The sequence below is a fragment of the Caloenas nicobarica genome, chromosome Z (genome assembly GCF_036013445.1).
Source record: "Caloenas nicobarica isolate bCalNic1 chromosome Z, bCalNic1.hap1, whole genome shotgun sequence".
Classification (NCBI taxonomy): domain Eukaryota; kingdom Metazoa; phylum Chordata; class Aves; order Columbiformes; family Columbidae; genus Caloenas; species Caloenas nicobarica.
In genome coordinates, this window is record NC_088284.1 from 83,171,995 (window position 1) to 83,197,349 (window position 25,355).

Here is a 25,355-nt window from a genome sequence, read left to right on the forward strand (position 1 = left end):
TTTTCTTTTATTTCGGAATTAAAAGCAAGTTCCACTCCCCACTTAAGAGATTAGCTCATATTTAGCCCGTGCTCATCTTCTGTGTTCGTTGATTCAAATATCAGTAAAAGGCAGTTTAAAATAAGCAAAAAGTGTTGCAGATGCACAATCTGTGCACTACGCAGACACGCAATATATATAACACTTGCATAGGATATTGCTAGGTATAACAAAATAGTTATCAGTATAAATACACATTGATTTCATTTATATACTGAGACAAACCAGAAGAGATTTCTAGTTACCATCCAACTTTTTTTTTCCCTGTAGATTTTTGAAATCTGTATTTTCATGTTCATCCTCTATGCTACAGAACGCTCAGAATTCATCATCAATGCAAAAATCAGAAAAGATCCTATGTACCAATAGGTCACTGCATTCTTTTGCGATTTTAATAATGGCCTGTCCTATTACATTTGTTATTCATATAGAATAAGGATAGACAATTTTTAGGTATTATATAGCTTTCTTCTGGAGTATTAGCTTTGTGGCTTTGAGAGGCCATTTTCTAAAGATCCTAATAGTCAAATGACATCTTGGGAAATGTTACATCCTCACTGCATTTGCATGATAATGAAGATGAAATTTCATATACGCTACCTGAATTAGACTTATCTAAGTTTTGTTTTACTGAATGACTAAAGGAATATGTTCCCTAAGCCAAAGTATCGCAACACAATGCAATACATTATTGCTTCTGTGAAAGACATGAAACTATAATCCGAGTGATAAAAAAACCCTGCGTAATTTATGTAATAGTGTTAATATGATCTCAGCTGTGTATCTCTGAATGCTTATTCCCTTTGAAGAAAATTCTAAAGCATCCACAAAAATACCCATAGTAATTTTTTTTTTAAATGATGAAGGAGGTGGCTCTGTGATGCTCTGTAGGACAGGAACACTACCGTAACATTTTATTTTTCACCATCATGCAGTACTACGATGCACTTGATGAAATTAATATTTCAGCTTATTCACTAGATACAAACCGCCCTTACGGTATAAATGCATTTCACCTCTATCTACCATACATCAAATACCACAGAAATACTTTTGGTGGACAATAATAACGGGCATTTTCCCCACAATTTGGGCATGCAGGCAAATATGTGCCCCTTGGAAATTCCAGCGTAGTGTTTAGAGCTCCTGGAGGTGGTGGTTGCTGCAGGAGACACTGAGAAGCTCCATGGCCTACAAGGGTGAGCCAAGAACCAGCCAGACCTGGGTTTTGGAAGCCATCGGTGACAATATTTGTCCTCTTTGACCAATGCAGAGCTGATCAACCATCGGTCGGCTCAGCAATTTACCTGCCTGGTTCATTTCGAAGCACAGCTCCAGAAAGCCAAAGTCCCGCTGCAGATAACATTTTAAAAATATTTTTCTGAGACCGAAGAAAATTTAGTACAAATTTAGTACAAACTGGCAATATTAATCTATGCGAAGACACCAGCACACGCAGTCCTAGATTAACTCTCCACTTATAATTGCAAACTCTTTGAAGAGAGAGTAGTTTTGACTTTTGCTGGAAGCTATCGGCATTGTTTTTTTTTAAAAAAAACATGGGATGGAATAAGTGGTGTACATGATGGTGATTTTATTTAACATAGCTTTTCAGTATGCTCTGGTCTCTGTTGCATTATAACTGCAGAAACGCATTCAAATTAAAAAAAAAAAAAAGGAAGAAAAAAAGGGGGGGAAAAAAAAAGGAAAGGCCTATACTCAAAGGAACATCTGAATAAAATTGAGACATCTGCAGTAAAGTTTTCTCCTTCTCCCTGGAATGTTTGAGATGAACTCGGCGTAACACTGCCTTCCAAGAAAAGACAGGGTGATCAATGCAGGAGCACATCAGGCTCCCTTGGACAGGCCAATCAATGCAAGAAAGAACCTTGCCCAGGGCCTTATGCAAATAGAAGCACGTCCTGCAACCCGGGGAGGGAACATGCGCAATAGATCAATGGCATCTGAAAAACCTTACAGCTATATCAGCCTCAGACAGTAAATATATAATGATGAATCCCTCACGTTTAGCCGTGAACTCTTTAAACTTGGTGATTTTCAACAGCTGTTTTTAAAAAAAAAAAAAAAAAAAAAAAATCTGCCGGGGCTGTAGGCAGCAAGTGAAATAAGATTACTGAGGGTTGAATTAACAATGCTTTTTTTTCTTTTTTCTTTTTTTTTTTTTTTAATAAAGGCTGAGAAAATATAATCTCTGTACTTTAACACCTTGTAACAAGCTGGAAGTTTTGTGCCCGCCGGGGCAGGGACTGAGAAAGGGGTGTCTCGGATTTTGTGTCATTATTTTATATATATATATATTTTAAAGCCTACTCAGTAAAATACTTAGCAATATAGAAAAAAAAATAAAAGGTTTATCGTTTACAATACCAGAGATCTAACATCACAATCGTCACTCTGTTGACTGAAATTTATTCTGTCAAAGAATATTGTAACTATATTTTTTGTATCCTTGACTGTTTCATGCTATGTTTTAAAGGAATTTAAGAAAATACTAAGACTCCTAAGCAAAGCAGCTGACAGATACAACATTATTACTTCAAAAGCACTCCCAAGTTGGAATAAAACTTGGTAAGGTGCACAAAGCAATATTCATCACCACAGGACCATATAGGTTCACCAACTGCTTTGTAACTACATTGAAATTGCTAAAATAACACGTCTTCCCATGGAGGCTTGTGGAGAATGATTTCCTAAACATTATTCACCATCCATTCTTGGGGAAAGGATGGGGAGAGAAAGGAGGAGGATGAAGGAACGAGTGAAAAAGCCCACAAAAAACTTGTCCTCTGAAGAAATTCTGCTTTTAAAGATCACCAGCGGCTCCAAACTTCACAGCACAAAGGTACAATGCTCCTGCCAGAGCCACTCCAGGACAAAATATAATCCAAATAAAATGCCTGGGCTTAGTCAAGCTTGTAAAAACCTCATGCACTTCATATCCTGATACTGCAGGATACTGAGATTCACTAGTACATTTAATCTGCCTTGCAAGATGGAAAAGACAGAAAAAATAACTAATTAAACTGCTTATTTTTAATGTATTTGTGAGGTAATTTTACTCCTGCGTTTTGACACTTTGCGTTAAAACCTCAGTTCAGTTCTGCGGTGTTAAAAGGACAATTTTCTCAATGAATATATGTGCAAAATCTATTTACATATTTTTACTTCATATCACATTCAGGCAAAGCCCTCAAATAGGATTACTTCAACATTTAAACACTGGTAGTCATGCTATTATTAATATTAAAATACTTCACTAATATACTGAAAGAGCCACGTAACACATCTCCGCTAGATTAAAGAAAGGAAAGTTCTAGGATAAAATGCAAATTCCAGCTGCTTCTAACAGTACCACAGTTTGAGAGCTCCCTTCACCAGAGAATGTTTGGATTCTTTTTACTCCACCTGGATTTGCAATGCCTAATATATTATTAACTTGCGGTTCCCCTGGTTGATCCACTAAACCAGGTCTTAAAGTCTTATAAAATCTCTACTGTTCCACACAAAAGCCACACATATTCTCTTCACCATAATTAGCATCTAAATTAACAGTAACACAATGCACTTGTGTAGTCTTATCGGCATAAGATCCTGTCACAGAAATGGGAAAAAGTATGATGACAGGGAGACAACTTTTTAAATTTTTTTTTTCCATTAAAACCCAAACAAACTAAAACTAAATGGAATTTAAAACAGCGAAATATTTCAGATAAAGTAATCTAAACGCACTTTAAAAACTTGTCAGGGAATAATACATGTGATTTTCCCACTCTCTTCATTGTATAAGCAAATCCAAAACTCCTACTTTTGTTCTTTATTAGTGTTCATATATACATTCCAAAAGAACTGCAAACTCTTTGGACTCGATGTCGTATGTTGTAAAATCTTTAGTATTAAGCTGCTATGCAAACTAATCTAGAGAGAGAAGTAACGACCTAGAAAGTTAAATAAAATGCCAGGGTTTTTCAAATTGTACCTGCTAAGGAAAATATAAATAAATAAAAAACAAACCAAACCAAAAAACAAACCAAACCAATAAACACCCAGCAGTACACATGTGGTTTGGACATCCAGTCAGTCCAACGTGTGGCCATTCATAGATTAAGTGACCACATGTGCCTAAAGTGGTGTTCCAAAAATGCCGTTTTCTTGTCATGACACACCACTGCCAGAAAAGAGGCATCTGCAGAGGATGAGGCAAACCACAGCAAAAAAGTGAACCTGGTGATGTGACCCAGAAACAGGTGGATTAAATAAAGCAGAAGGGATGATGTGCATTCACAGAAGATTTTACAAGATTGAGAAGGCAAAGTCAAAGAATCACAGAATCATAGAATTGTTTTGGTTGGAAAAGACCCTCAAGATCATCGAGTCCAACCATTCACCCACCCCTGTAACTACCCCATGTCCCTGAGAACCTCATCTCCGCATCTGTTCAACCCTTCCAGGGATGGTGTCACCACCACTGCCCTGGGCAGCCTGTTCCAATGCCCGACAGCCCTTTGGGGAAGAAATTGTTCCCAAGATTCAACCTCAGCCTCCCCTGGCGCAACTTCAGGCCGTTTCCCCTCGTCCTATAACTTGCTACTTGGGAGAAGGGACCAGCACCTGAAGATCAGCCTGGATGGGGTGAAGCTCCAGGAACTCTGTCCAGGACACAGGAGATGGGATGTTTTATTTACGCAGCAGGACTCAGGGGCAGGACAGTGCCAGCATCTCAGGATTCCACCTCGGGGAGCCAAAACAAGAGACGGACTGAAGTAGTTAACAGAAAGAAGGCAAAGATGTTCGACATCTGTTATTTTTCTCAGAGTTTCAGGACAGAAGAATTGTCTCCTGTTGCTGTTGATGGATTTCTGGAAGAGCTCTGATAGGTATGAGATGGTTCAGGCAGAAAACACCTCTATGCACATCTAGAGGTGACAACTTGTAACGTACAAAAAGTTTGGGTAAGCAGTGAGGAAATCAATAGCTAGGCAAGAAACTAAGGAAAACCAGAAACTAAGGCAAACCAGTGAGTCCTGGAGTCAACAGATGGGATCAACGGTGTACTTGGCACATTTTAAGGAGATGGTTCCACACAGATGTTGCCCCATCAGCTTTGGTGGGGTCCAGGGCTGAAGTTTATCTACACAACTGAAACGGTGAGCGGCGTGTTCTTTGAACACAGTTCTGTGCTTTTTTTTTTTTTTTTTTTTAAATTCAAAGCTAGAATTTGAAATGAAAAATAAAGTGACTGGTAAGTACACTGTCTTTCAGAATTTAAAGCAGTTGAAACAATGCAGGGAAAGATACAAATACCATGGAATTTATTGAGCCAGGAGGAAGTTTCTAGTCAGATGTAGGGAGAGATGCCAAATATGGTTTTATTTAACATCTTCATTAATGATCTGGAATTAATTAAATTTGCAGGTGACATTAAAGCAGGAAAAACTGCCAAGAGAAGTAAGGCCTGAAAGAAATACAAAATGAGCACAGACCTGTAGCACAAAAGGGAACGTTTATGACAATCTAGTTTGTCATCCCATGCAACAAGGGCCACAACGCAGCTAGATTTAATTTGGAATAACAAGAGGTAATATTGCTGGGGGAGGTGGGAACCATCTTACTACATTCCGTACCACTGGGGAAAGGGAAATTGAGAGCACTAAAAAACTCTGAGGGATGCAAGAACATTAGTGGGTATTAAATTAAAAAAAGCTTTGGGAAAAAAAAATCTAGTACCATTTTGGCTGCGTTGACCAAAATGTTGCATAGCTGAACAAAGGTACTGAAGTTCACCTAAAAATACAGTAACTGCACTTAAAACACAGAGTTTGATTCTAAGCATACTACCAGAGAAATGTTGACAAATAGTACCTAATTCAGACAGGAACACAAAGAACAAAGAAAAAAAAGAAAAAGGAAGACTTGGTTATATACAGTTTGGCAACAAGTGAACAAGGCGATGGAAGTACAAGAACAATTACTCAAGATCAGAAAGCTCTTCATACCAAAATATAAAAATAAATGTTCACTGTGTTGTGCACGGAATTTAAAACAATGCAAAAGAATTATATACAACTAGTGACATGATGCAACTCTAGAAAAATCTCTGCAAAGAAATGCAGAAAGTGTTACGCCTTCTACCTCCAGCTCCTATAGGATGCAAACATATATTTCGAAATAACTGTATTTCCAAGTGACCCTAACTTACCCATCTCCAGTTCTGTGTTCATTTTATAAATAGCATTCTGACTTTGGTGTGAAACTAGAAAATTAATATAAACGTGCCGATGAAATATAAAGTAATGATGGGTGGTGCCAGCGATTATTCGTATATTGTTCCAGTCCATGATACGTTGCCCTTCTCTTTTTGGAAGAAGTGAGGAAGGGGATGTGTATGGCCAGCCTCAGAGCTGAGCTCAGTGAAACACCAGATATTACATCACCACATGATTAAGAGGAAACAAAAAGTAATGAGGCTGAGCAAGTTACCTAGAGCAAGATAACAAGGAGGGATGGATACTCAAAGCTTGAGCCTGTTCTGGAATTGGCCAACGCTCGGGCTTGTGTTGCAGTGTGTTCTTCTCTCAACCAGCAGCAAGGCTGAGGGGGCTACAGAAGGGGATGCCTATGTGGCATTTAAGCGAAAAACACCAAAAAATGAAAAAGGACAGGCGGCTGTGGTGCTCTGAACTGCTTTGTGATTGTTCGTCATTCCTCTGTTTCCTCCTGTTAGGTGATCCTTCTAGACTGCAAGATCTTGAGGAAAAGGCACTATTATGTGATTGCTACCTTAACGCATATGGATAATAACAATAAATGGTAGCACATGAAATAACGATGCTAATAGTCAGCTTATTTATTTAGGCTGAGGGTGGCCTAAAATTTTTATCTGCTCTGTGTTAAAATGGGCAATAGATGCATATAAGTATATTTATGTGTATATATGTGAAATTGTTTACTGTGAGGGTGGTGAGAGCCTGTCCCAGGTTGGCCAGAGAGGTGGTGGATGAACCATCCCTGGAGACATCCCAGGCCAGGCTGGACGGGGCTCTGAGCAACCTGAGCTGGTGAAGATGTCCCTGCTCATGGCAGGGGTGGCACTGGGGGAGCTGGGAAGGTCCTTCAACACAAACCATCCTGCGATTCTGTTCTGTGATATGCGTGTGCATATATATATATACACACATACTTTTTGTATGTATATATGAGTAAAAGCCTAACATGATCAAGAAGTTGCTCCCAGTACAGGAGGCAACGACACATATTAAGATACTTCAGTATGTTTTGCTCAATCCATAATTTAATTTCCTTACTGCTGTAACCCGTCATCATGGGATCTGCGAGCCCTCATACTTTCTACCGCAAGCTGAAGCTTGTGCATTTCAGAAAGCTTCACCAAAAATGAGTCCGCTACTTCCAAAAACAAGTAAGGAGGGAAGAAGGTTGTTTGCAAACACAGGTGTCTCAGGGTTTGACCTGGTTTTGGTTCAAACTCAGCAATGCCAGCGGAGTGTGCCTGGAGTCAGAGAGGCACCAACTACGGAAAAATTAATCCAAACTGGGTCCAATTGCTCACAGCTGAAAACAGGCACCTGCAGACGTTGGTGTTCCCAGAACACAGACTCCTGGGCCACACCAAGGACCGGCTGTCCCAGCCAACGACCCACATAACTATCGCCACACACGGGTCATGCTGGGCAGAGCTTTGCCCCAGCCCTCTGGTCCCCAAACGCGCCGATGGTGAGAAACCTAATTCCACATTAAATTTATTCATGACCAGTTTTAATCCATTTGTTCCTGTGCCAATATTGTTCTTCGGCTTACGCGGCTCTCCCTCCCCGCTGTTTACTCTCCTGATGTATTTGCAGAGTGCTACCAATCCCTCTAAGCTCTCCTTCGCCAGGCTGGACAAGCCACGCTCCTTTAAACTCTGCTTCTGCAGCAAGTACAGAACAGACGCCAAACCTTGTTTTTTCTTCAACACCCACCAAAATTAATGTAAGAGCATTAGCAGATTACACAGCTCTTACTAAGGTTGTTAAGCCTGGAGAGTGTGAGTACTGTTCCTATGGCTATGTTGATTCTAGTGCTCACGGCAGGTAGGACATGTCCATGTGGCACCACATCATGGCAGGTCCACGTCTCCTTCATCATTTCTAGTAACACCAGCTCTCCATCGCTCCGGGCGTACTGTCACCGCTTCACGTATCTCTCCCAGACTGAGTTAATCTTCCCGAATGTCTCAAATTATCTCAGATTAATCTCCCCAGCATGCTGGCTGGCATTAATATTTCCCTCCCTGGGACGGGAAGAGCAAGCAAATCGCAGGATCGTGTTTGGCTCTTTTGTCGCATTATTGGGCCACTCACTTCCAGCCATCAGCAATGAAGCCACATGTCCAAGGTCTTCTCCATCCCTGCTGCTCCGTGTTGATGAGATCACTCTCCATACACAAATGCAGGTGACTGGTCAGTCAACACTTAAGAACCCTGAAGTTTGTATTACTTCCTTTAATTTCTACTGCTGCAGAAATTCTACTTCTGAATTCCAGTGGTGACTTCACCACTTCATGCCAGAAGCCAGTTTCATTAGCGCATAGTTACTTTATGTGCATGTCGGTAACAGGAATACTAAAAGAAATTTGCCCACAGGCTGGTGGCCCCAGTCATGTCCAATCCACTTTACACAATCCACTGCTGTTTCTCCATTAGCTCCTCTTGTCCACCCTCATTTCTCATTTGACCTTTTCCAGATGAACGAGCATTTTTTCCAAGAAGAACAACAAAGTGCGGCTGGAATAAATAACCAAATGGAATTAAGATCCTAGTTTTGCCTTTAGACTTATTTTTCGGAGTGTCCCTCCCTAACTCAGACCTATCAAAGAGATGCTAATGTGAGTGTACAACACATAAGAAGATGAGACCTAAAACAGGTAGAGCTGAGTGAGATGATTTGTCCAAAGACTGGACACATAGCCCATGTCTTCATAAACCTACAAGACACATAGTGCTCTCCCAATTGATGTTCAACATTTTTTTTTTCTTTTTTAGTTTAATGCTCACAAAACCCTGAAGCACAGCGATGTTTTGCTTTGTTTCTTCGCAATATGGGTCTTGGTCACCGAGGTGTTTTGCTTCTCAGCTCTCTACCTCCAGCTCTCTCCCATGCTTCCTACAACCATCACACACCTTCTGTTATTCCTGCCAAACACCAAGAGATCTATTTCGATTTAATATTATACATCAGCTAGGGGAATTAAGAGTTGCATATTCACAGTACCCGGTCTATGCTTATCAATTCTTGAGCCAAATATAAAAAAAGAGCAGACAGATATATTTATATAAGTACACATATAAGTAAAAAGCCAACTATAACAAACGTTTCTGTCTGAAATTTCAGGAAATTAAATTAATGAAAACCTAATGACAGGTTCACAGCGCAGTCATTAAGGCACTTAAATTGCATTTTGCCTGTGCCAGAGTACTGATGTGGCCACGGAGACTCCCAGGTAGCTCAGCAGGTGCCTGTTTATCATCCTTGTTGTTATTATTATTATTATTATTATTATTATTATTATTATTATTATTATTATTATTATTATTATTATTATTATGGCACCTTTCAGCTCCAGCCAGGGTCAGGTCCTCGCCGCACTCAGCACAATACAACAAAATGAAGTGGAGGCGTATTGCAAAGCGTACCTCAAACGATTTCAAATGGGCAAACCCAGCTCATTTTGATGGAATTAGAATGCTACGGTGGATACAGTAATTCGAACAGTGTGTTTTAAGGGCTCTCATTTTAACAAAGCTGCCTAAAAATGCACACACCCTTTTATCTATAAAATATCTATATAAAAATGTGAAAATTGTCAATATACATATCCAACGTATTAGCCAGCAATGACTATAATGAATAGTTTCTCATCTGCTCAAAGACGATGAACTTACTTTCCTTCTTCTGATTTAATTATATCACACTCCCCTGTGCACTTAGTATTTTTACAGCAGTATGAGATAGCATTACTGAGTCTCACAACTTCGTCACAATCCCCGTGATATTTGGCGCTTTTTTTTTTTTTAAAAGATACTATTTAACTAAAATTAAAACAAAATGAACCTCTGGTTCATAAGGTGCTGAGAAAACCCTTGAAAACGTAAAGCCTAAGGTCTCAGGAATATAGCAGGCAAATGAGAAATCTTCCACAAAAACTTTGTTTTTTTTTTTTTCTTTTTGTTTAAATCTCAGGATACTGAATACCTAATTGACAATTTTGAAAGCTTAAGATTTAACAATTCTTCTCGCAATTCTGAAATGAGGGGTTGTCACGTGGGGTTTTTTTGCAGTGATGGACACAGCTGGTTTTACATGTCCCCCAGCATCTCAGGATCACCCTTTCTGTCCCCTCTACGTGCACCCAGGTCCTGATGCTGTAATTAGACACGGGTGGGCACTGGGGCACAATTTATCTTCTCTCCTGAGATGGTCTTTTATGCAGGCAATGACAAGGGAAAACATTCTTTTTAAAGCAAAATAATTGTAAACCCACAAAATTTGGCAGAAAAACTCACAGGAGGCGTTGTACCAGAAACTTATTTTCTGTAAACTAAATATAAAATTGACTCCATCAACTTGAAATTCTCACTTTCAGTTAAATTTCATAAAATTATTGTAAGCTAGGAGCTGGGAAAATTCCACAATTTACCATCAACTACAACAAGCTGCTTCTGAAAATAAATCTTTGACTACACTGTGTAAGGGATTAACAGAAATAAGAAGTCGAGATGTGTTCGTGAATCATGGCTTGAGTTTTTCAAAATCAGTAATTAGCAGAACACAGTGACCCAACAACTATTTTCAGTGCTGTGTATTCAAAAAGTAATTTACTTGTAGATATTATTAGATGCACATTTAATTTCGAGCCACAATTACACAAAGTTTTAATCACTAAATATTAAGATACATTTTAGCATATGGTTTATGATTAGCATTTGTAATTCAAGCCATAAACAATACAACTAATTACATTTATTGGTGGAACTTTACTTCCCACACATGTTCAATCACTTTCAATTATTCCCCTAGTAATCTATGACCCAGCAAGGTACAGAAATCGTGTGCCTGAGCTGCAGTAACCTGGTAACAGTTTCTGCGCATTCAAGCACGATATTACAGACTCACCCTGTTTTTCTCAACATCTCGCAATCACAGATATGCAGAAACGTAAATTAAAAAGCTGCAAAGACCAATAAAAACTTTAGATACTGCGGCATGCATTTGAAAACTGCAGCCAAGTTTTACTGGTTTGCTTAATGAAGGACTTCCAAACCACAGCTTGGTTTTCAAGGTGAGATGAAATTTGGAACGAAGACCAGGTTTGGCCACCGAAGGTTTGCAAACAAAAATGCTCCTCTGTACCAGTTTCACATGGGACGGTTGTATTTTGCTCTGTTTTCTCTTTGAGTTTCTCACCAAAATGCAGCACTGTGTGATGTGTGTGATGGGACAAACGACCACAAACGAGTCTTTGCTCAACGTCAGGTTTTGTTCGGTTTCTCTGCTTAACGCCATCGCAAGCCTTGCACCACGCACTGAGGTGATCAGGATGGACCTGGCAGCACCGAACACGCAATGTGAATTTAAAAGATATTAATTAAAAAAATGCCAATTTTTTTTTACTTTTTGGCTTGTTTTCTTTTATTTTCCCAGCAGGCACAACAAATTGCAGAGGGCCCAGGCAGAAACCTTCTCTCCAAATTAAAGACACACGCTTCACACCGCTCTCCTGCAAGGGGCACGTATGCAGAAAGGAGCAGCTGCACAACAGGTTTCCATCATTACTGTAACCCACGGTTTTATGTATCAGTTGACCCAAAATTCTTCCATAGCAAGTGTAGAGGTGGTATAGTTGCTATATGGTGCAGCTGCTCTATCACCCTCATCATCTCCCCCACACAAAGCAAGAAAGTGAAGTGATCGAATGTGTATTTGTCATAAGACAGTAATTGCCCATCAGCTGCTCTGTTTCTTTTTTTTTTCAAGCTCTTTGCAATTACCAAGTGCCATATGGATATAAAGTTGAAGAGAAAGGAGATTATAACAAAAAAAATCTTGCAATTAATATTGTGATAAAATAATTCAGGGTTTACTTATTGATATCTGCTTCAACGTATGCACTATTTAATTAAATTGCTTTCAGCGGAGCTCAGATATCAAACTACCTCTACCAAAACCAGGTGTCAATATCGTTTGATTTCTTAAAAACCAATTGGGCTACATTAAATACACTTCTCAGGTCTAGTTTTGCATGACAGATCTGCGATGTGCCAATGGTTATATATGATATTCTTCCTCTCAGGCATGCACCTCCTGCAGAGACAGCAGACTACAGAAGCTGACCCTGACTGAGACCATCTTGTCTCTCTGACAAAGCTCCTTTTTAACTTCTTACTGGTCGCTTCCTGCGATGGATGAAAACTTTAGCTCAGCTTGTGATGATTTCACAGGCCCTGAGCACCCTGACCCTGGAAGCCCCAAGGTCAGAAGTCGGGTCTTGTTCTGAAACATCTGTGTGCTTCATATTAAAGTAGAACAAAAGTGAAGAAATATCCACCAGCGTGACAAGAGAAACAGGGAAAATGGGAATGACACGTTGGTCATCTGTCACCCACGCCACCTCAAGCCATCGACTGAAATTTGAAGGAAAAACTCTCCAAGCCTCTTCTGAGTAAGCACTTGGTTTAGGAAACACTGAAAAAGGTCTCCCGTTGGTTTTTATTCTCGCCCTGTGCTAAATGTATGTATCTGTAGGCACCTGGAGATCGAACAATGTGGTTTTACAAAACCTACAGAAATTCTGCTACTGCTTTGGTTTGAAACAGACAAGGCACAGCAGAGTAACAGAGTGATGGAAACCACAGCTCAGGAGAGCAAAGACAAGAGATGCTCAAGGATCAACGGGCATGTGAAGCACAACCCGCTGCTTGCCCAAAGCTGTTGGAGAAGGAATTACTAGTCTTCACTAATCTGGTCTCTTAAAAATGTAGTTTTGAGACTATTTATTGACCTGGTAATAAAATACCTGTGGAAAGTGACAAGCTGAACTGTTCTCAAGTCTGAAACCTGTACACATCATACACATTTTAAGAATACTCGTCAGGAAGCGCAGGCAAAAGCAAAACGGCCTCCATTTCTACAAATGGAAAGGGTTAATGAAAATCTTGTGTTCTTAAAATAACACAAGTGGCACTGCTCTGGATTCTTGCTACTTAGAGCAGCACAAGACTAAAATCAAAACACTCACAAATGTTTTTTCTTAACTGACGCGTTTATCTTACATTCTGGCAGGAACCACTTTTAATAACTTTCAGTTAGACTAAACTAATAGGTTATAGACAAAAGATGTACGCATACGTCTGCTGGTACCTGTGTCTATAAAATCATTTGCAACGTTCTGCAATTTATATTTCCACAATAAACAGACCTTTTTGTTTGTTTGTTTGGTTTTTAAGTTTTCTTTCATAAAACATGTCCTGATTATTCCAGCATTTCACAACTAAGTGACAAGACTTTAGCTATGCTCTTTTATACCAGTGGCATAGATGAGTTCAATATCGTGGTTCAAAGAGGGGTAGTACAAGTTCAACAACTTCTTCACATACCAGATGGGGTGAACGGAGTCCTCCCCAACTTATATCAACTGCAGGGTTTACCTAGAGCCTAAAAAATGTGAAAAAAACCCACCTCTTTCTGGCAACTTCTGCAGGCCTTTGTGGAAAAACTGCAAAACTGGGTAAAACCCTAAAATTTCCCCTCATGTTCACTTCCAATCTGCACACAAGAATGTGCATTTTTTAATAGCGACTTCACTTTAAAAGTGTTCCACAGCCTGGGCAGGGAGGATCCAGTTTGTCTTGTTTTCCCAGTCTTCCAGATTTTTGGACACACAGGACCTTATTGTCTAACCCAACAACAGAAAAAAATGTAGTGACCTTCCAGTTGCAAAGAAACCCTCACAGATCATTATCTGCCCATTGCTTCGAAGTTGTTCCTAAATTGCTGCTTTCAAGAATGTGATCACAAAGAATTTAGAAAATCTGTGACAGGCTTGAGGAAAGAAGGCAATGGAGAAATCACACTTACCAACTCCACAAAGGCAAGTCCACCGTAACTGTGAGCAACAAAAAACACGTTCTCTGCAGCCGACTGGGAAATAAAATGGTCCCAAACATAAATTGCGTGTTCTTCGGGAGATCCATTATCCTGCAGAAAGAAATTATGTTTGTGACAATTACCTTCTAAAAACTGGTAATTCTGTCTAAAAGTCAATGCGTTCCTATATGTTAAAATGTTTTGTTAAAACAAACCTTGAATGAATATATTCCAGTGTCAAAAAAAGAACGAACAGATTAATCTGTCTAAATAAAGGAAATTCAAAATTGCAATTTAAAGGCAGCAAAACGGTTGCTTTTTTGTGGCTTATTTTAATAAATACAACAAAAATTATGCATCTGCAAAATTTTGTCTAAATACCATGATGGCAATTCAGCTAAACAGAGGCATTCAAAGAAATTATGAGACACTGCTCTGATTTTCATTCTTTTGACAACTCTTTGTCAACTGTTTGTTTGCTGATGGTTTGTTTAAAGTGGTTAAGCCTTAGCCTGATAAAACAAATACAAACAAGTAGGAACAATATAAATATAATTTCAGTCTTTACAATTTCTTCATATTATGGGCCAACAGAAATCTGCCAAAGATTAAAATCATTGCATTTGCAACTACTCTTTTAAATGCTACTTTTTGCAGCTGCAGACCATGAGATGCAGCACACATAAAACACCTCTTGACTGCTAACACATTAGCCATTACTTTGAAGTCTCTGCTAGTTAGGAGAGTGCTTTTTCTTATTATTGAACCAGGATTTGTGAACACCAGTCAGTGTAAGAGTCACTGAAGGCACTGGAGTGATTTACACCGATTTTAGTGCACTCTAACAGAGTTGTGCACTCCCACCTTTACCTTAGATGCTCTCAGAAAGCCCTGTACCCCTCTATATTTTATTTATTTCTTAGGTTTTCCATGTCGTAACTACCTACCAGTCTAGTCTCAGGTGACAAGAGTAAGAGCCCAGAAAGAGCCCATCAGTCAAGGTCATGTCGTTTCCTAAAATGTGGATCCCTTCCCCCTTTGCTCTGCTCCACCAACAGCTTCATACCCCAAGGTGACTCAGGCACAGCCTCAGTTCCTTGAGGAAAATAAAGTACAAATCAGCAAAAGCCACTGAGAATCAGAAGGTGCTGATTACATAGTGTGAACTCCTGTAACTTTACCAATAACACTGAAGTGATTTACGTCTTAGTCCCATTCTGAAACTCGGTTTTGGGAATTTAAGCTCTTAGGAGTATCTAAAATCGGTGCAAAGACGAACAACCGAATAACACGGTGGATTTAGGCTTTTATTTCTATTCTCATGCCCGGTTTCCTAAATAGAAGTGAGATGGCTACAAATACGGAACTGGACTCAAAGCTTTTAAAAGAATTACGTGCTTTTATTTTATTTTATTTTTTTTCGGTAAGGTAGCAATGATTAGAACATATTTTTCAAATTTGCCAAAAAGCACTGAAGGTATTCTTCGTAATCTCAGCCAGATTCTGCTTTTGACAGGCTACAACAGAATATAGGTTTAACTAATTATGTATCAACTGCTGCAAACCACCTCCGTGTGAGAGAGAGCTTATTTCCTTTCATTTCCCTGTTTTGAAATTTGATTGCAGAGATAGGTAGAGGAGGTAAAGACTTCTCCCTTTGCGAGGAAAGAGGGAAGTTTTTCAAAAGGAATTTATAAAGAAAATATGATTGACAGACCAGTTATTAAGAGAAAGCTGAAGGACAACTTGAACTGGGGTTTCCTATGGAAAAATGGTGTACTCTAATTATGAACCATATGGCAAAAGCACATTAAAACACTGCGAGGTTTTAAAGGACTAGTTTAACTAAAATATTTATTTTAGTTTAATATGCAAGAGATATTTGTTTTTAAATAATAATGTTACCATTAATTCTCATGACAGTAACTACTGAACAGGTACATAACCCTCTGACAAAAAGAAGAGATTGGTTCTGGTTAATATTGTGTTTTCAGGTGTTTTGTATCTATCATTCTACACGCTAGTGGGAAAATCGCACAGTTTTAGGGCTTCCACAAGACTAAGACAGCAGCAAGAATGTTTTGAAGGACTCAGAAATCCAGCTCGAAAAAGCTTCCACGAATCAAAGCTTCACCAATGGTCCAGTAAACCAACTCAATACGATTTTATAAAGCAGAAAGAAATGAGCTAGAACGAGGTAGATGTAAAATGTAACTACAGTTTCCTTTGTTACTGGTGAAAAAAAAAAGAAGCCCAACCCATAAAATGTCAGGATAAACCGTTTTGCTGTACATACTCTGCCAGACCCTAAACAAGGTAAGAAACGCACATATGTGCGAGAAGGATTTCGGGAGAGCCACGTATGTTTAGAAGAAAAGCTCTTTCTTCAGAGCATCTGCTTATTTTTCCCCCTCGTTACAACCCCGTATTTTAAACAACCCGGACAGAACAAACTGTCACCGTGTCTATACAAGAAACATCTGGCTGTGGGAGCGGGGACCGCCGGCCACAGAATGTGGTGTTTTTAGGATTTTGAATTGTGCCAAGTCCACGAGGACCCGGGGATTAACCTCCTTGCTTGGCCCTGGGTTGAATTACGGGGCTGTATGCTGCAGTTTCGGTGCGAAAGCTGACGGTTTCAGGCAGCTGTTGCTTTCCTTCTTTTCACTGTAGCGAAATGTGTCGCACTTATATACCACCTCGTGGTCATGCTTTACATAATTATCTATATGATTGTATAAAAAGGAAAGGAGAAATCACGCTATGGACCTCCAAAGGCAGCCGAGGCTGAATGCATTCTCGTTTGTGAAACAGAAATGGGTGCGGGGAAAGCTGAACTTAAATTCCCAGCCACTGAACACTGGTCATCTGTAACTGGTGAGTCCGCGTCTAAATAAGTGGCCTGATTTTGCAGAGGTATGGAAGTCATAGGTGTGGCTCTCCATCCCTGTGAAAATCTACCCCCTTCAATATATATCATTAGAAACAAAAGAAAAAAATAAAGGAACCACGTTATGTGAGAAGACTTCCGTGCGATACTTAACCAGTACAAAATAACCCAAAAAAAGGCTGCAAACCAAGCACCTCCTGACTCAACTTGCACCCCAGCTCCTGCCTCTGTTTTTAATGCAATTACCTTCTAATTCACTAACATTCACAATAATGAAAAGACATATGTGCCTTTTTGCTAATAACTGTTGTATTTTAGTTATCTTCACCAATAAAAATAAGAGCAAATATACCTCACTTGCCACCAGTGACTACCAGTGCTGCAGAGACTACCAGATATTGAACACCTGTCATACTTGCATGCAGCAAATCCCACTGAAGATTGCCTGGGAGGTAAAGGTGATTAAAATCATTTAACACAGGTATTGCTGAGGAATTTTAGATCACTGATGTTGTGTTTACTCCTTTTCCTGAATGGCAGAGGAGGCACATGTTTCTGGAACCTGCTATAGAAGGGGCATCCATAAAAATACTATAGAATATAAGTAGCCAGATACTGGGTTCTGATTTAGTTAATGACAGCTGCATGTGGCTAATAAAAAAGATGCTCTTGCCACATGGACATATTACTTTTGAATGAGAAATGACCACCAAGCGTCTGCAAGTAGAATGAAATTTTATTTTGTGTGGAAGGGATGAGTACCGACAAATTCTGGTTTAAGAACAGGTTCCTTTTTCTGGTGCTAAAATCTCTCCCTTTTTTACACCAAGATAGTGATTGCTCAAAAATGGTTAATATAGAGCTTTTCATTTTAATATCAAAAGTTTGATCAAATCGTTTAATGGTACAGTCTACGCAAATGTTATGACCTGGGTTTTTAGGGGACCCGATGCCAACAAGAGCAGTTCATGGCTACGTTGTCTTGGGGTCTGTGCAATGCCAACACAAACAGGTTTGTGTAAAATGCTGCTCCTCACCTTGCTTTAAGAAGAAGTTTTGCTTTGAGAAAACCAGTTTGTGGATTTAAAATTCTCCCCGTAATAATTTTTAAGCCCTGGAAAACTCAAAATTATTGTGGGGAAAATTCTTGGGCCATCTGTTGTGCAAAAAAATGGAGTGAGAGAGCACTGATTTCGGTCTGTCATTTTTTCCGATATTGCTCGTGTTTGAAGTTGAGAGGTATATAACATTTTAATGGCTGGAGCCATTAGGAATACATAGATAAGCAGTGCGCACACAGTGAATACTGTGCTCCGTTCTGCTGCATTCAAAAAACAGGTTGAATTTACCAATGTAATATCACAGTCATTAATTGTTAAATACCAAGCCGAAGTGATGCAGCAACCGGAGCCTTATCAACTATGCCAGATTCTAACACCTAGACATTGCAAGGTCTGCAGTTATGATGGACTACCTGAGTTGATAACACATGGAATTATCTAAACAATATTTGCATATTTGTGTAATTATTTTCTAAGGTTAATTAGCTCCTGCAAAGCAGCTTGCCCTTTGAGACTGCTTACTGTGACAGGTTCGCATATTTCCTGTTTCAATGCCAAATTTTACTTCTTTTTTTTCTTTTTCTTTTTTAAAAAAAAGTAACCTGTTGCTGGAAAGTTACGGATTGGGCAAGAGCTGGAGGCCTTGTACCACTACAGACTTTACTTGGGCAGAGCCGCTCACATTCTATCTCAAACTTCTAATTCATCAAAACTCAAAAAAAATCAACTCAAGAAAATCAAATTAATTTTAAGCTCTGATGACAGCTCTCTTCCTTTGCTTTGTGATTTTTTTTTTTAAATCAAGGAGTTGGAATCACTTTTTTTTTTTTTGCGACAAGTGAAAAGTGAAATGCATACAAATAGGGAAATATGCCATACAACTGAATAGCTTTTTAACAATTTACTTGAAGTTGGTTTCTATAATTACCGCTTATCACTGCAAAACAATTTCTCCTTCTAGCTTGATGAGCTACTGTAAACAAGTATGGTACATGTGTTAAATATGGGAGAACAGAACCACAGGTTGGTTGGGAGAGATGGAGAAAGTTCAGGTCTCGTCTCCCATCCTTCCCTGGAGAAGTTTTCAGTGGCAACTGGCTAACACTGGTATCTTCTGCACAATAAAATACATATTTTCTGTACAAAAATCTTGCTCTTTTAAGAGAAAATTGTATGTTTGGAGACCTGAAATAAATGGTGAAGCGATACAGTTTGTTCTCTGCTGCTATACAATTCCTGATTATCATAACTTGACTCATGCCAGCATCACATTTTGCAGCACTCTTGAGTAACGGACCCAGCAAAAATTAAATGGATTTCACTGGAAACACTCTTTAGAAAGCAAGACTTTCAAAATCAAGTTTATATATGTATGTGCATGTATATAGAAACCAGAAGGCACGGGTGGCGAATGCTGAAGACAAACAAATGGGGAAGATTTTAATCCACTTTACAGATGATGGAGCACAATGAAACTGCACGACGGTTTATTATCTCCAAAGTGCCCCCAAAGCCTCAGTGCAGGACAACATTTAAGAGGCTCTGAAAGGCAAGAAAGCTGGAACGGAAGCCAAAAAAAACCAGCCAAGGTGTGATTTCTTCCTCAAAGGCAGCAGCTGTGGTATTACAACCAGGGAAGTGAAAGCAAGTAAGGAAAGGACAGAAAGCAAAACCAGGAAAAAACGTGGAAGCAAAGATCTCTTATTAATATTTTTCTGGAGCATGAGTACTTTAAAGTGCCTATTTAACAAAATTTGATCTTTAATGGAGAAATTCGAACATACTTCAAAAGCATCTCCTCTGCCTGAAACTCTTTTGGATGTTTTAATCACGGAGTTGAGAGAACCCTTGCCCAGTTATTTCCAAAATGTTTCCTCCTCCAGCCCAAGAGGAGATCCCGGCAGGACGTTTCACTGACGGTAGGAATTGTGTTTCTGCTCTACTTACTGAAATGGCTAAAACTACTCTGTACATCTACGGAGATACACATATATGACAATGGGCTGGCTCTTGCAGAACTCTTAAATAACTGGATTTTCAGGAGGGATGGCAATGGACTGCCCGCCACGCTGGGGTGAGTCCAGAGGCTGCAGAAGAGAAAAGACGAGGGTAACGACGTCAAGAGCATCTCAGCAGCAAAGCGGCCGTGACTGGGGGCGAAGCCACAGGGGCAGAAGAGACAGCAGAGGGAAATTTGTAATGAATCTTAAACCTGACAACATGCACCTGAAATTCAGTTTAGCAGGTCTTGCTGGGAGCAGTGGCAAGAAAGGATAACAAAGACTGAGCAGTCGGTCGAGTTATTTTAGTTGCTGCACCCTTAGTCGAATGGAAAGGAGACAACTTGGGAGAAAATGAGGGGAAGAGATAAAATGACAGACAACTGATGCTTGGCCCTCAAAATTCTGAATGGAGGACACATTTATTTCCTCCTATGGGCTCTGTATAGATTTTATTTGCAGACTTGGCCACATTAAAGCACCACCACCCAGCAGGATTTGATCAGTTGTGCAGGTGGCAGAGCAGGTTCATGGTCACCAGCATCTGGTGTAGCTCTGTGGTAATGCAGAACATGGAATGTGCGAACATCCAGCACTTAAATTACGCAAACGCATTTTTGGTGTGTTATTTTGTTTTACTCAGCAACTGTGTTCATATGCATTCAGAAACAGTCACATTGTGTTTTTCCTAATTTATTAATTTATCAGGGATTAACCAAGAGCCTTTGGATGTAAAAATGCCAACCTCTTCCACTTACCTCACAGGAATAATTGTGGAAATAAAACGACTATATTATCTTTTTTTATTATCTGAGATGGAGGCAAGACATCCACTCGGGCAGTAGGTAGCAGCTGCTTTTCAGACAGAAGGAGAGACTAGGTATCACAATAGCTAAAAGTCTGGTCATTTGTGGAGCTGCAGATATGAACAGCATAGCCAAGGTTATTAGTTGGCACATGCCTTCAGAAAGCAATATGGCAAAGTGACTTAAGGTAGCATTTTTCATATTACGGATCTATGTCTTATTCCCAGATCTATTTGAGGCGATTCTGTGTAATTTCTTGTGCCTATTTCATTTGTGAATTGGGCCAGTGATGGAAGCATTCCCAATATTGCTCATGAAGCCCTAGTAATAAAGATGTTGTGTGTATATGGTCATCGGCAGAAAGGGAGACCAGAAGTCTTACACATCGCAGTTAAATACACATAGTGTTAAGTTAGAGAGTAGCCCCATCCTTAAAACTCAACGACGATTTATCAGAAAAGCAGGGAACTTTGACAAACCTGCTGGAGTAAGTATTACATGAAACGTGCAATATCTAATAGCCAAAGAAAAGACACAAAACAAAAGTGCATTTGGCAGACTGAGACAATATTTAAATTGTCACCATCAGTGCAAAGGGGATGAAGGGCTTGGGCTGAGGCTCTGATATGGCGCGACTGCTGAGATTAGGTTTAAAACGGCAAGTTTTGGCTAATGCAGGACCAACACTGCCTAGCCAGGTTTTTATGTTTTGTATGTCGTCCTCCCCAGATCCCACCACAATTACCGTCCAAGATGACTTTGGATCCTGTCCCGCTTTTCCCAGTTCAGATACAAGCTGGGCTGCCCCTGGTGATGGTCAGGAGATAAAATTCAGACCTATGTGGGAACAGGGGGAGCTGGGATCCCAACCTCCTGCAGGAGGGAGTCACTTTCCCCCTTTATTCCCAGCTTTATTGCACACAAGAGAAAAAACGAAGCAACTCCAAGCCAGAAAAGTTTTCCCACCTAAACCCTCAACTACTACATTTCTCAATCAATAACCTACAGCTACTTCTGGATTAAAAAAACCCCAAAAAACCACTTTCTCTTCCAAAGTGCTCCAACCACCTCTGCTCAGTGAGGAACAAGCTGACCCTGGAAATCAAAACCCTCTTTCCACCTTCTCGGCCATGGGACCTGCCTCCAACACCCCTTTTATAATATTTCAACAGGCAAACAACGGCCTGAAACCACGGACTGAAGTCACCGGTGCCCACAGCACTGATGTTGCAAGAATATATGAGCGTTTTTTTTAAAGGCTTGCGTTGTGGGTGGAATTTCTTAGATTTGCATCTGAACCGAAAGCCGAGCGGGGTGAGTTTGGCTGCAGATTTGTGCAAAAACAAATAAAACCAAGCACCAAATGTTACCTGCCTTGTTCAGTCTTCAATGCGGCAAAGACTCAGCTGTCTTGCATGGTGAATATTTTCTGCTGCAAGGCTGCTGTGTTCAAACGCCCTCCCTATTTCTTCAGCTTTTTATTAGGAAATTCAAGGCACTTCGTAACTTGAAGGGTTTTGCTGTTTATAAAGTGAAACCCAGATCTGAGGCTAAATTAATTAAGTCTCAAAAGTTATTATAGCATCATCTCCCTGGTTAAAGTATCTGCTTGTCAGCTGGGGTGAGACAACTTTGTCAGGTTTTGTTCCAGTCTGGATTTTCCCGTTATTACTTCTGCTGGAGACTGGCATGTCCTGTCATCACCACCCAACTGTCTGCTGGTAAAGTGCAGGAAAGGAGACCGAAAAGAACAAAAATTCACACAAAACCAGTTTCTCAGTGGCTCTTAATTATCATCTCCAGCAAAAGCTTGAAGGTTGGTATTTTTAAACGACTGGTGGTGTGTTGTGTTTTTCTTTTTTCTTTTTTCTTTTTCAGTGGCCAGTTGTTTCATATTGACCTGGAGCGTAAATAGTTAAAATCCTTCCTTCAAAACATATCTTGCCTCTGAATATCTGCAGTATCCTTTTTGTTTATATTGTTTCCAAATAGACAGATGTTGGTGAAGTCACCTGAGCTAACTATTTTATCATTAAGACAAGAATGTAAATAAACACAAACATGACATTTGCCTTTTTTAGTCTGGGGACAAGACAAGAACATTGCTGACTCACGGAGAGGAAAGAGGTGCAGGAGAAGAGAATAGGAGGAAGGCAGGAAATGAATCAAAGGAAGTTTTACTTTGGAAAAAAAAAAAACTAATTTCCCTTTGAGCTCTCTAACAGACTTTTGGGTTTTCACTTTTTTGATTTTTTTTCCCCGCCTTTCCATACAACTTGCAGGGTTCCAGGTGAAGGGGGATTGAATTTGAAGCAGCATCTTCTGGCAAATGTCTTGGAAATCCTGCGTGGGGAAACTCATCAGACTGGAGCTGTCTGCACAGTCATGCCGTGGCTATTGACAAATACCTGTTAAATTCACATGAAAATGCAGGCGCCATGATGCTCCCAGCACAGTATCTCGCATATTCTTGCATATTCTGAGTTAAAGAACTGCAGCAGTTTGGCCAAAGAGACCCCAACTGGTAAAAAACCCCACAAACTGGGGCACTTACTTTTCAGTACAACACTACTGGTGCAATCCCTACACTTTAGATACACCTTTTTTGTGTGTGTGTGTTTCCTCACACTTTTTTCTTTTCCAAACTACTTAATCTCAGCTCTGCCTAACTTGACAAACGCCACCAAAGATGGTCTTTTGTGCGATCGAATTATGGGAACAAAAGAGCATTTCTAAAACAGATCATCAGGTTGTATTTTTGCAGCTGTCTTCCGCACCAGCCATGTTTCTGGCAATTAATAGATCAATTGTGGGGGCAAGTAAATAAAAATGAATACAATACTTCCGCAAAAAGAATTATCTTTACAAGACACAAAGAGAGATCGTGCCAGTTGTTTAAATGATTATATGCATTTTTCTGAACACTAAAACCAACTTATTTGGAAACGAATGCAACCTAAACATTCAAAAACTACTAATGGAAGTCATGCAGAAGTGTTATTTTTCTATTTCCTAAAGTACTTAAAGACTATTTTACTTTCCAGTTCTTTCAATCTGTTTATATGTTGTAATGAGAAACAGACATTTTTTTTTAAACCATGCTATTGCAAGAAAAATAGCATTTAGGCCAAGAAAAATGCAGATTTCCCCACCACAGGAAACAATGAATCTAACAAACTTCAACACATTTAAGTAAAAAAACAACTTAGTATTTTCATTAACAGCTATGGTTTCAGAACAAAGCTAGGCTGTAAAGCCTCTGGTACAGAGTTTATATCTCTTACACGGGTTAAACTAAATAGAACAGCTTCACCCTGTATTTTTCTTCTTGATGTCTTTGTCTCTACTTACTGCATACACTCAAGAGCAGTTATTTAAGTGAAAGAAAGATTTAACAGGCTCAAAGCTATTTGATTTCTCCTAATAAAGACAGCAAAGCGCTCAGTGCTTTAAGTAAACTGATACGCTCTTTATTTAATGTACGGTTATAAAGATTTGCTGAAGTGCCTTAATATGTAGTACCCCCTAACTAACTGCATTTGAAGTAACTGCCCTTCGCTTACGAAATAAATATCCAAACAGATGACAAACACAATCTGAAATTCAGATTTATGTTTTTTGTTAGTTCTTGCTTCAATAGTCTGAAGTTGAACGTCAAACTATTCAAGCCTTAATTTTGCTTCTCTGTTTTTCCTGTCCAGACCCACCTCCGTTATTTTTGTTTCACAATAACGTAGGCTAGGAAATGATCTTTAGTCCTGATGAGATGCCAAACAACCTCAGGATTGTGACTCCCTCGCGCTGACCATTTTACCAAAGCCGGCTCTTTTCCACCCAGATTGGTGGGGGTGCTGGTGCCGCCGCCGAAGACCATTAGACTGCTAGCGATTTTCTTCTAACGCAGTGTCATTTTTTAACAACTCAAAACATCCAACAACATAACAGACAGCTTGGCTGTATTTTAAATTAGCACAAATGCTAAAGCCAGGAAATGTAATTCTCAGGATATCGGAACAAAAGGTTCAGAGAAAAAAAGAATTCTTATATACCCTAAGATTATCAGGACTAGACTGTCACACCATGACCTTGCTGGCGTCTAGCTAATCTGACAATATTTGGCAGAGCATTGTTTCAAATCAATAACTAATTAACAAAGTACAAAAGAAGTTGTACTGTTTTTGAGGCTCCTTGTTAAAAATGGCTTTTGGTTGCACATGGGCAGAAAGGTCGCTTTTATGACATCTTCATGAGTCTTTGAACATCTTGCCACTGTCAGATTAAATTACTTTTAGCAATTAATTGTCATAAGTTAGAACAGAAGCACATTTGTTACAGCAGGTTGTCATAATGACATGGTGAGCAGTTGTTTTGATATGAATTTCTTCCACTGACCTTCTAT

At 39.5% G+C, this 25,355-nt stretch overlaps 1 protein-coding gene across 8 annotated transcripts in view; it reads right to left on the reverse strand.

Moving 5' to 3' along the window:
• The window catches only part of ARB2A (ARB2 cotranscriptional regulator A), a 265,885-nt gene that overhangs the window by 101,061 nt on the left and 139,469 nt on the right, over positions 1-25,355 (reverse strand). For all 8 annotated transcript variants that reach the window (XR_010607838.1, XM_065656369.1, XM_065656370.1 and 5 more), the window contains one exon: positions 14,191-14,310. Coding sequence is in view for 7 of the 8 variants with exons in the window: in XM_065656369.1 (XP_065512441.1) it covers positions 14,191-14,310 (120 nt within the window). In the remaining variant the exon portion in view is untranslated. The remainder of the gene's footprint in view (positions 1-14,190; positions 14,311-25,355) is intronic.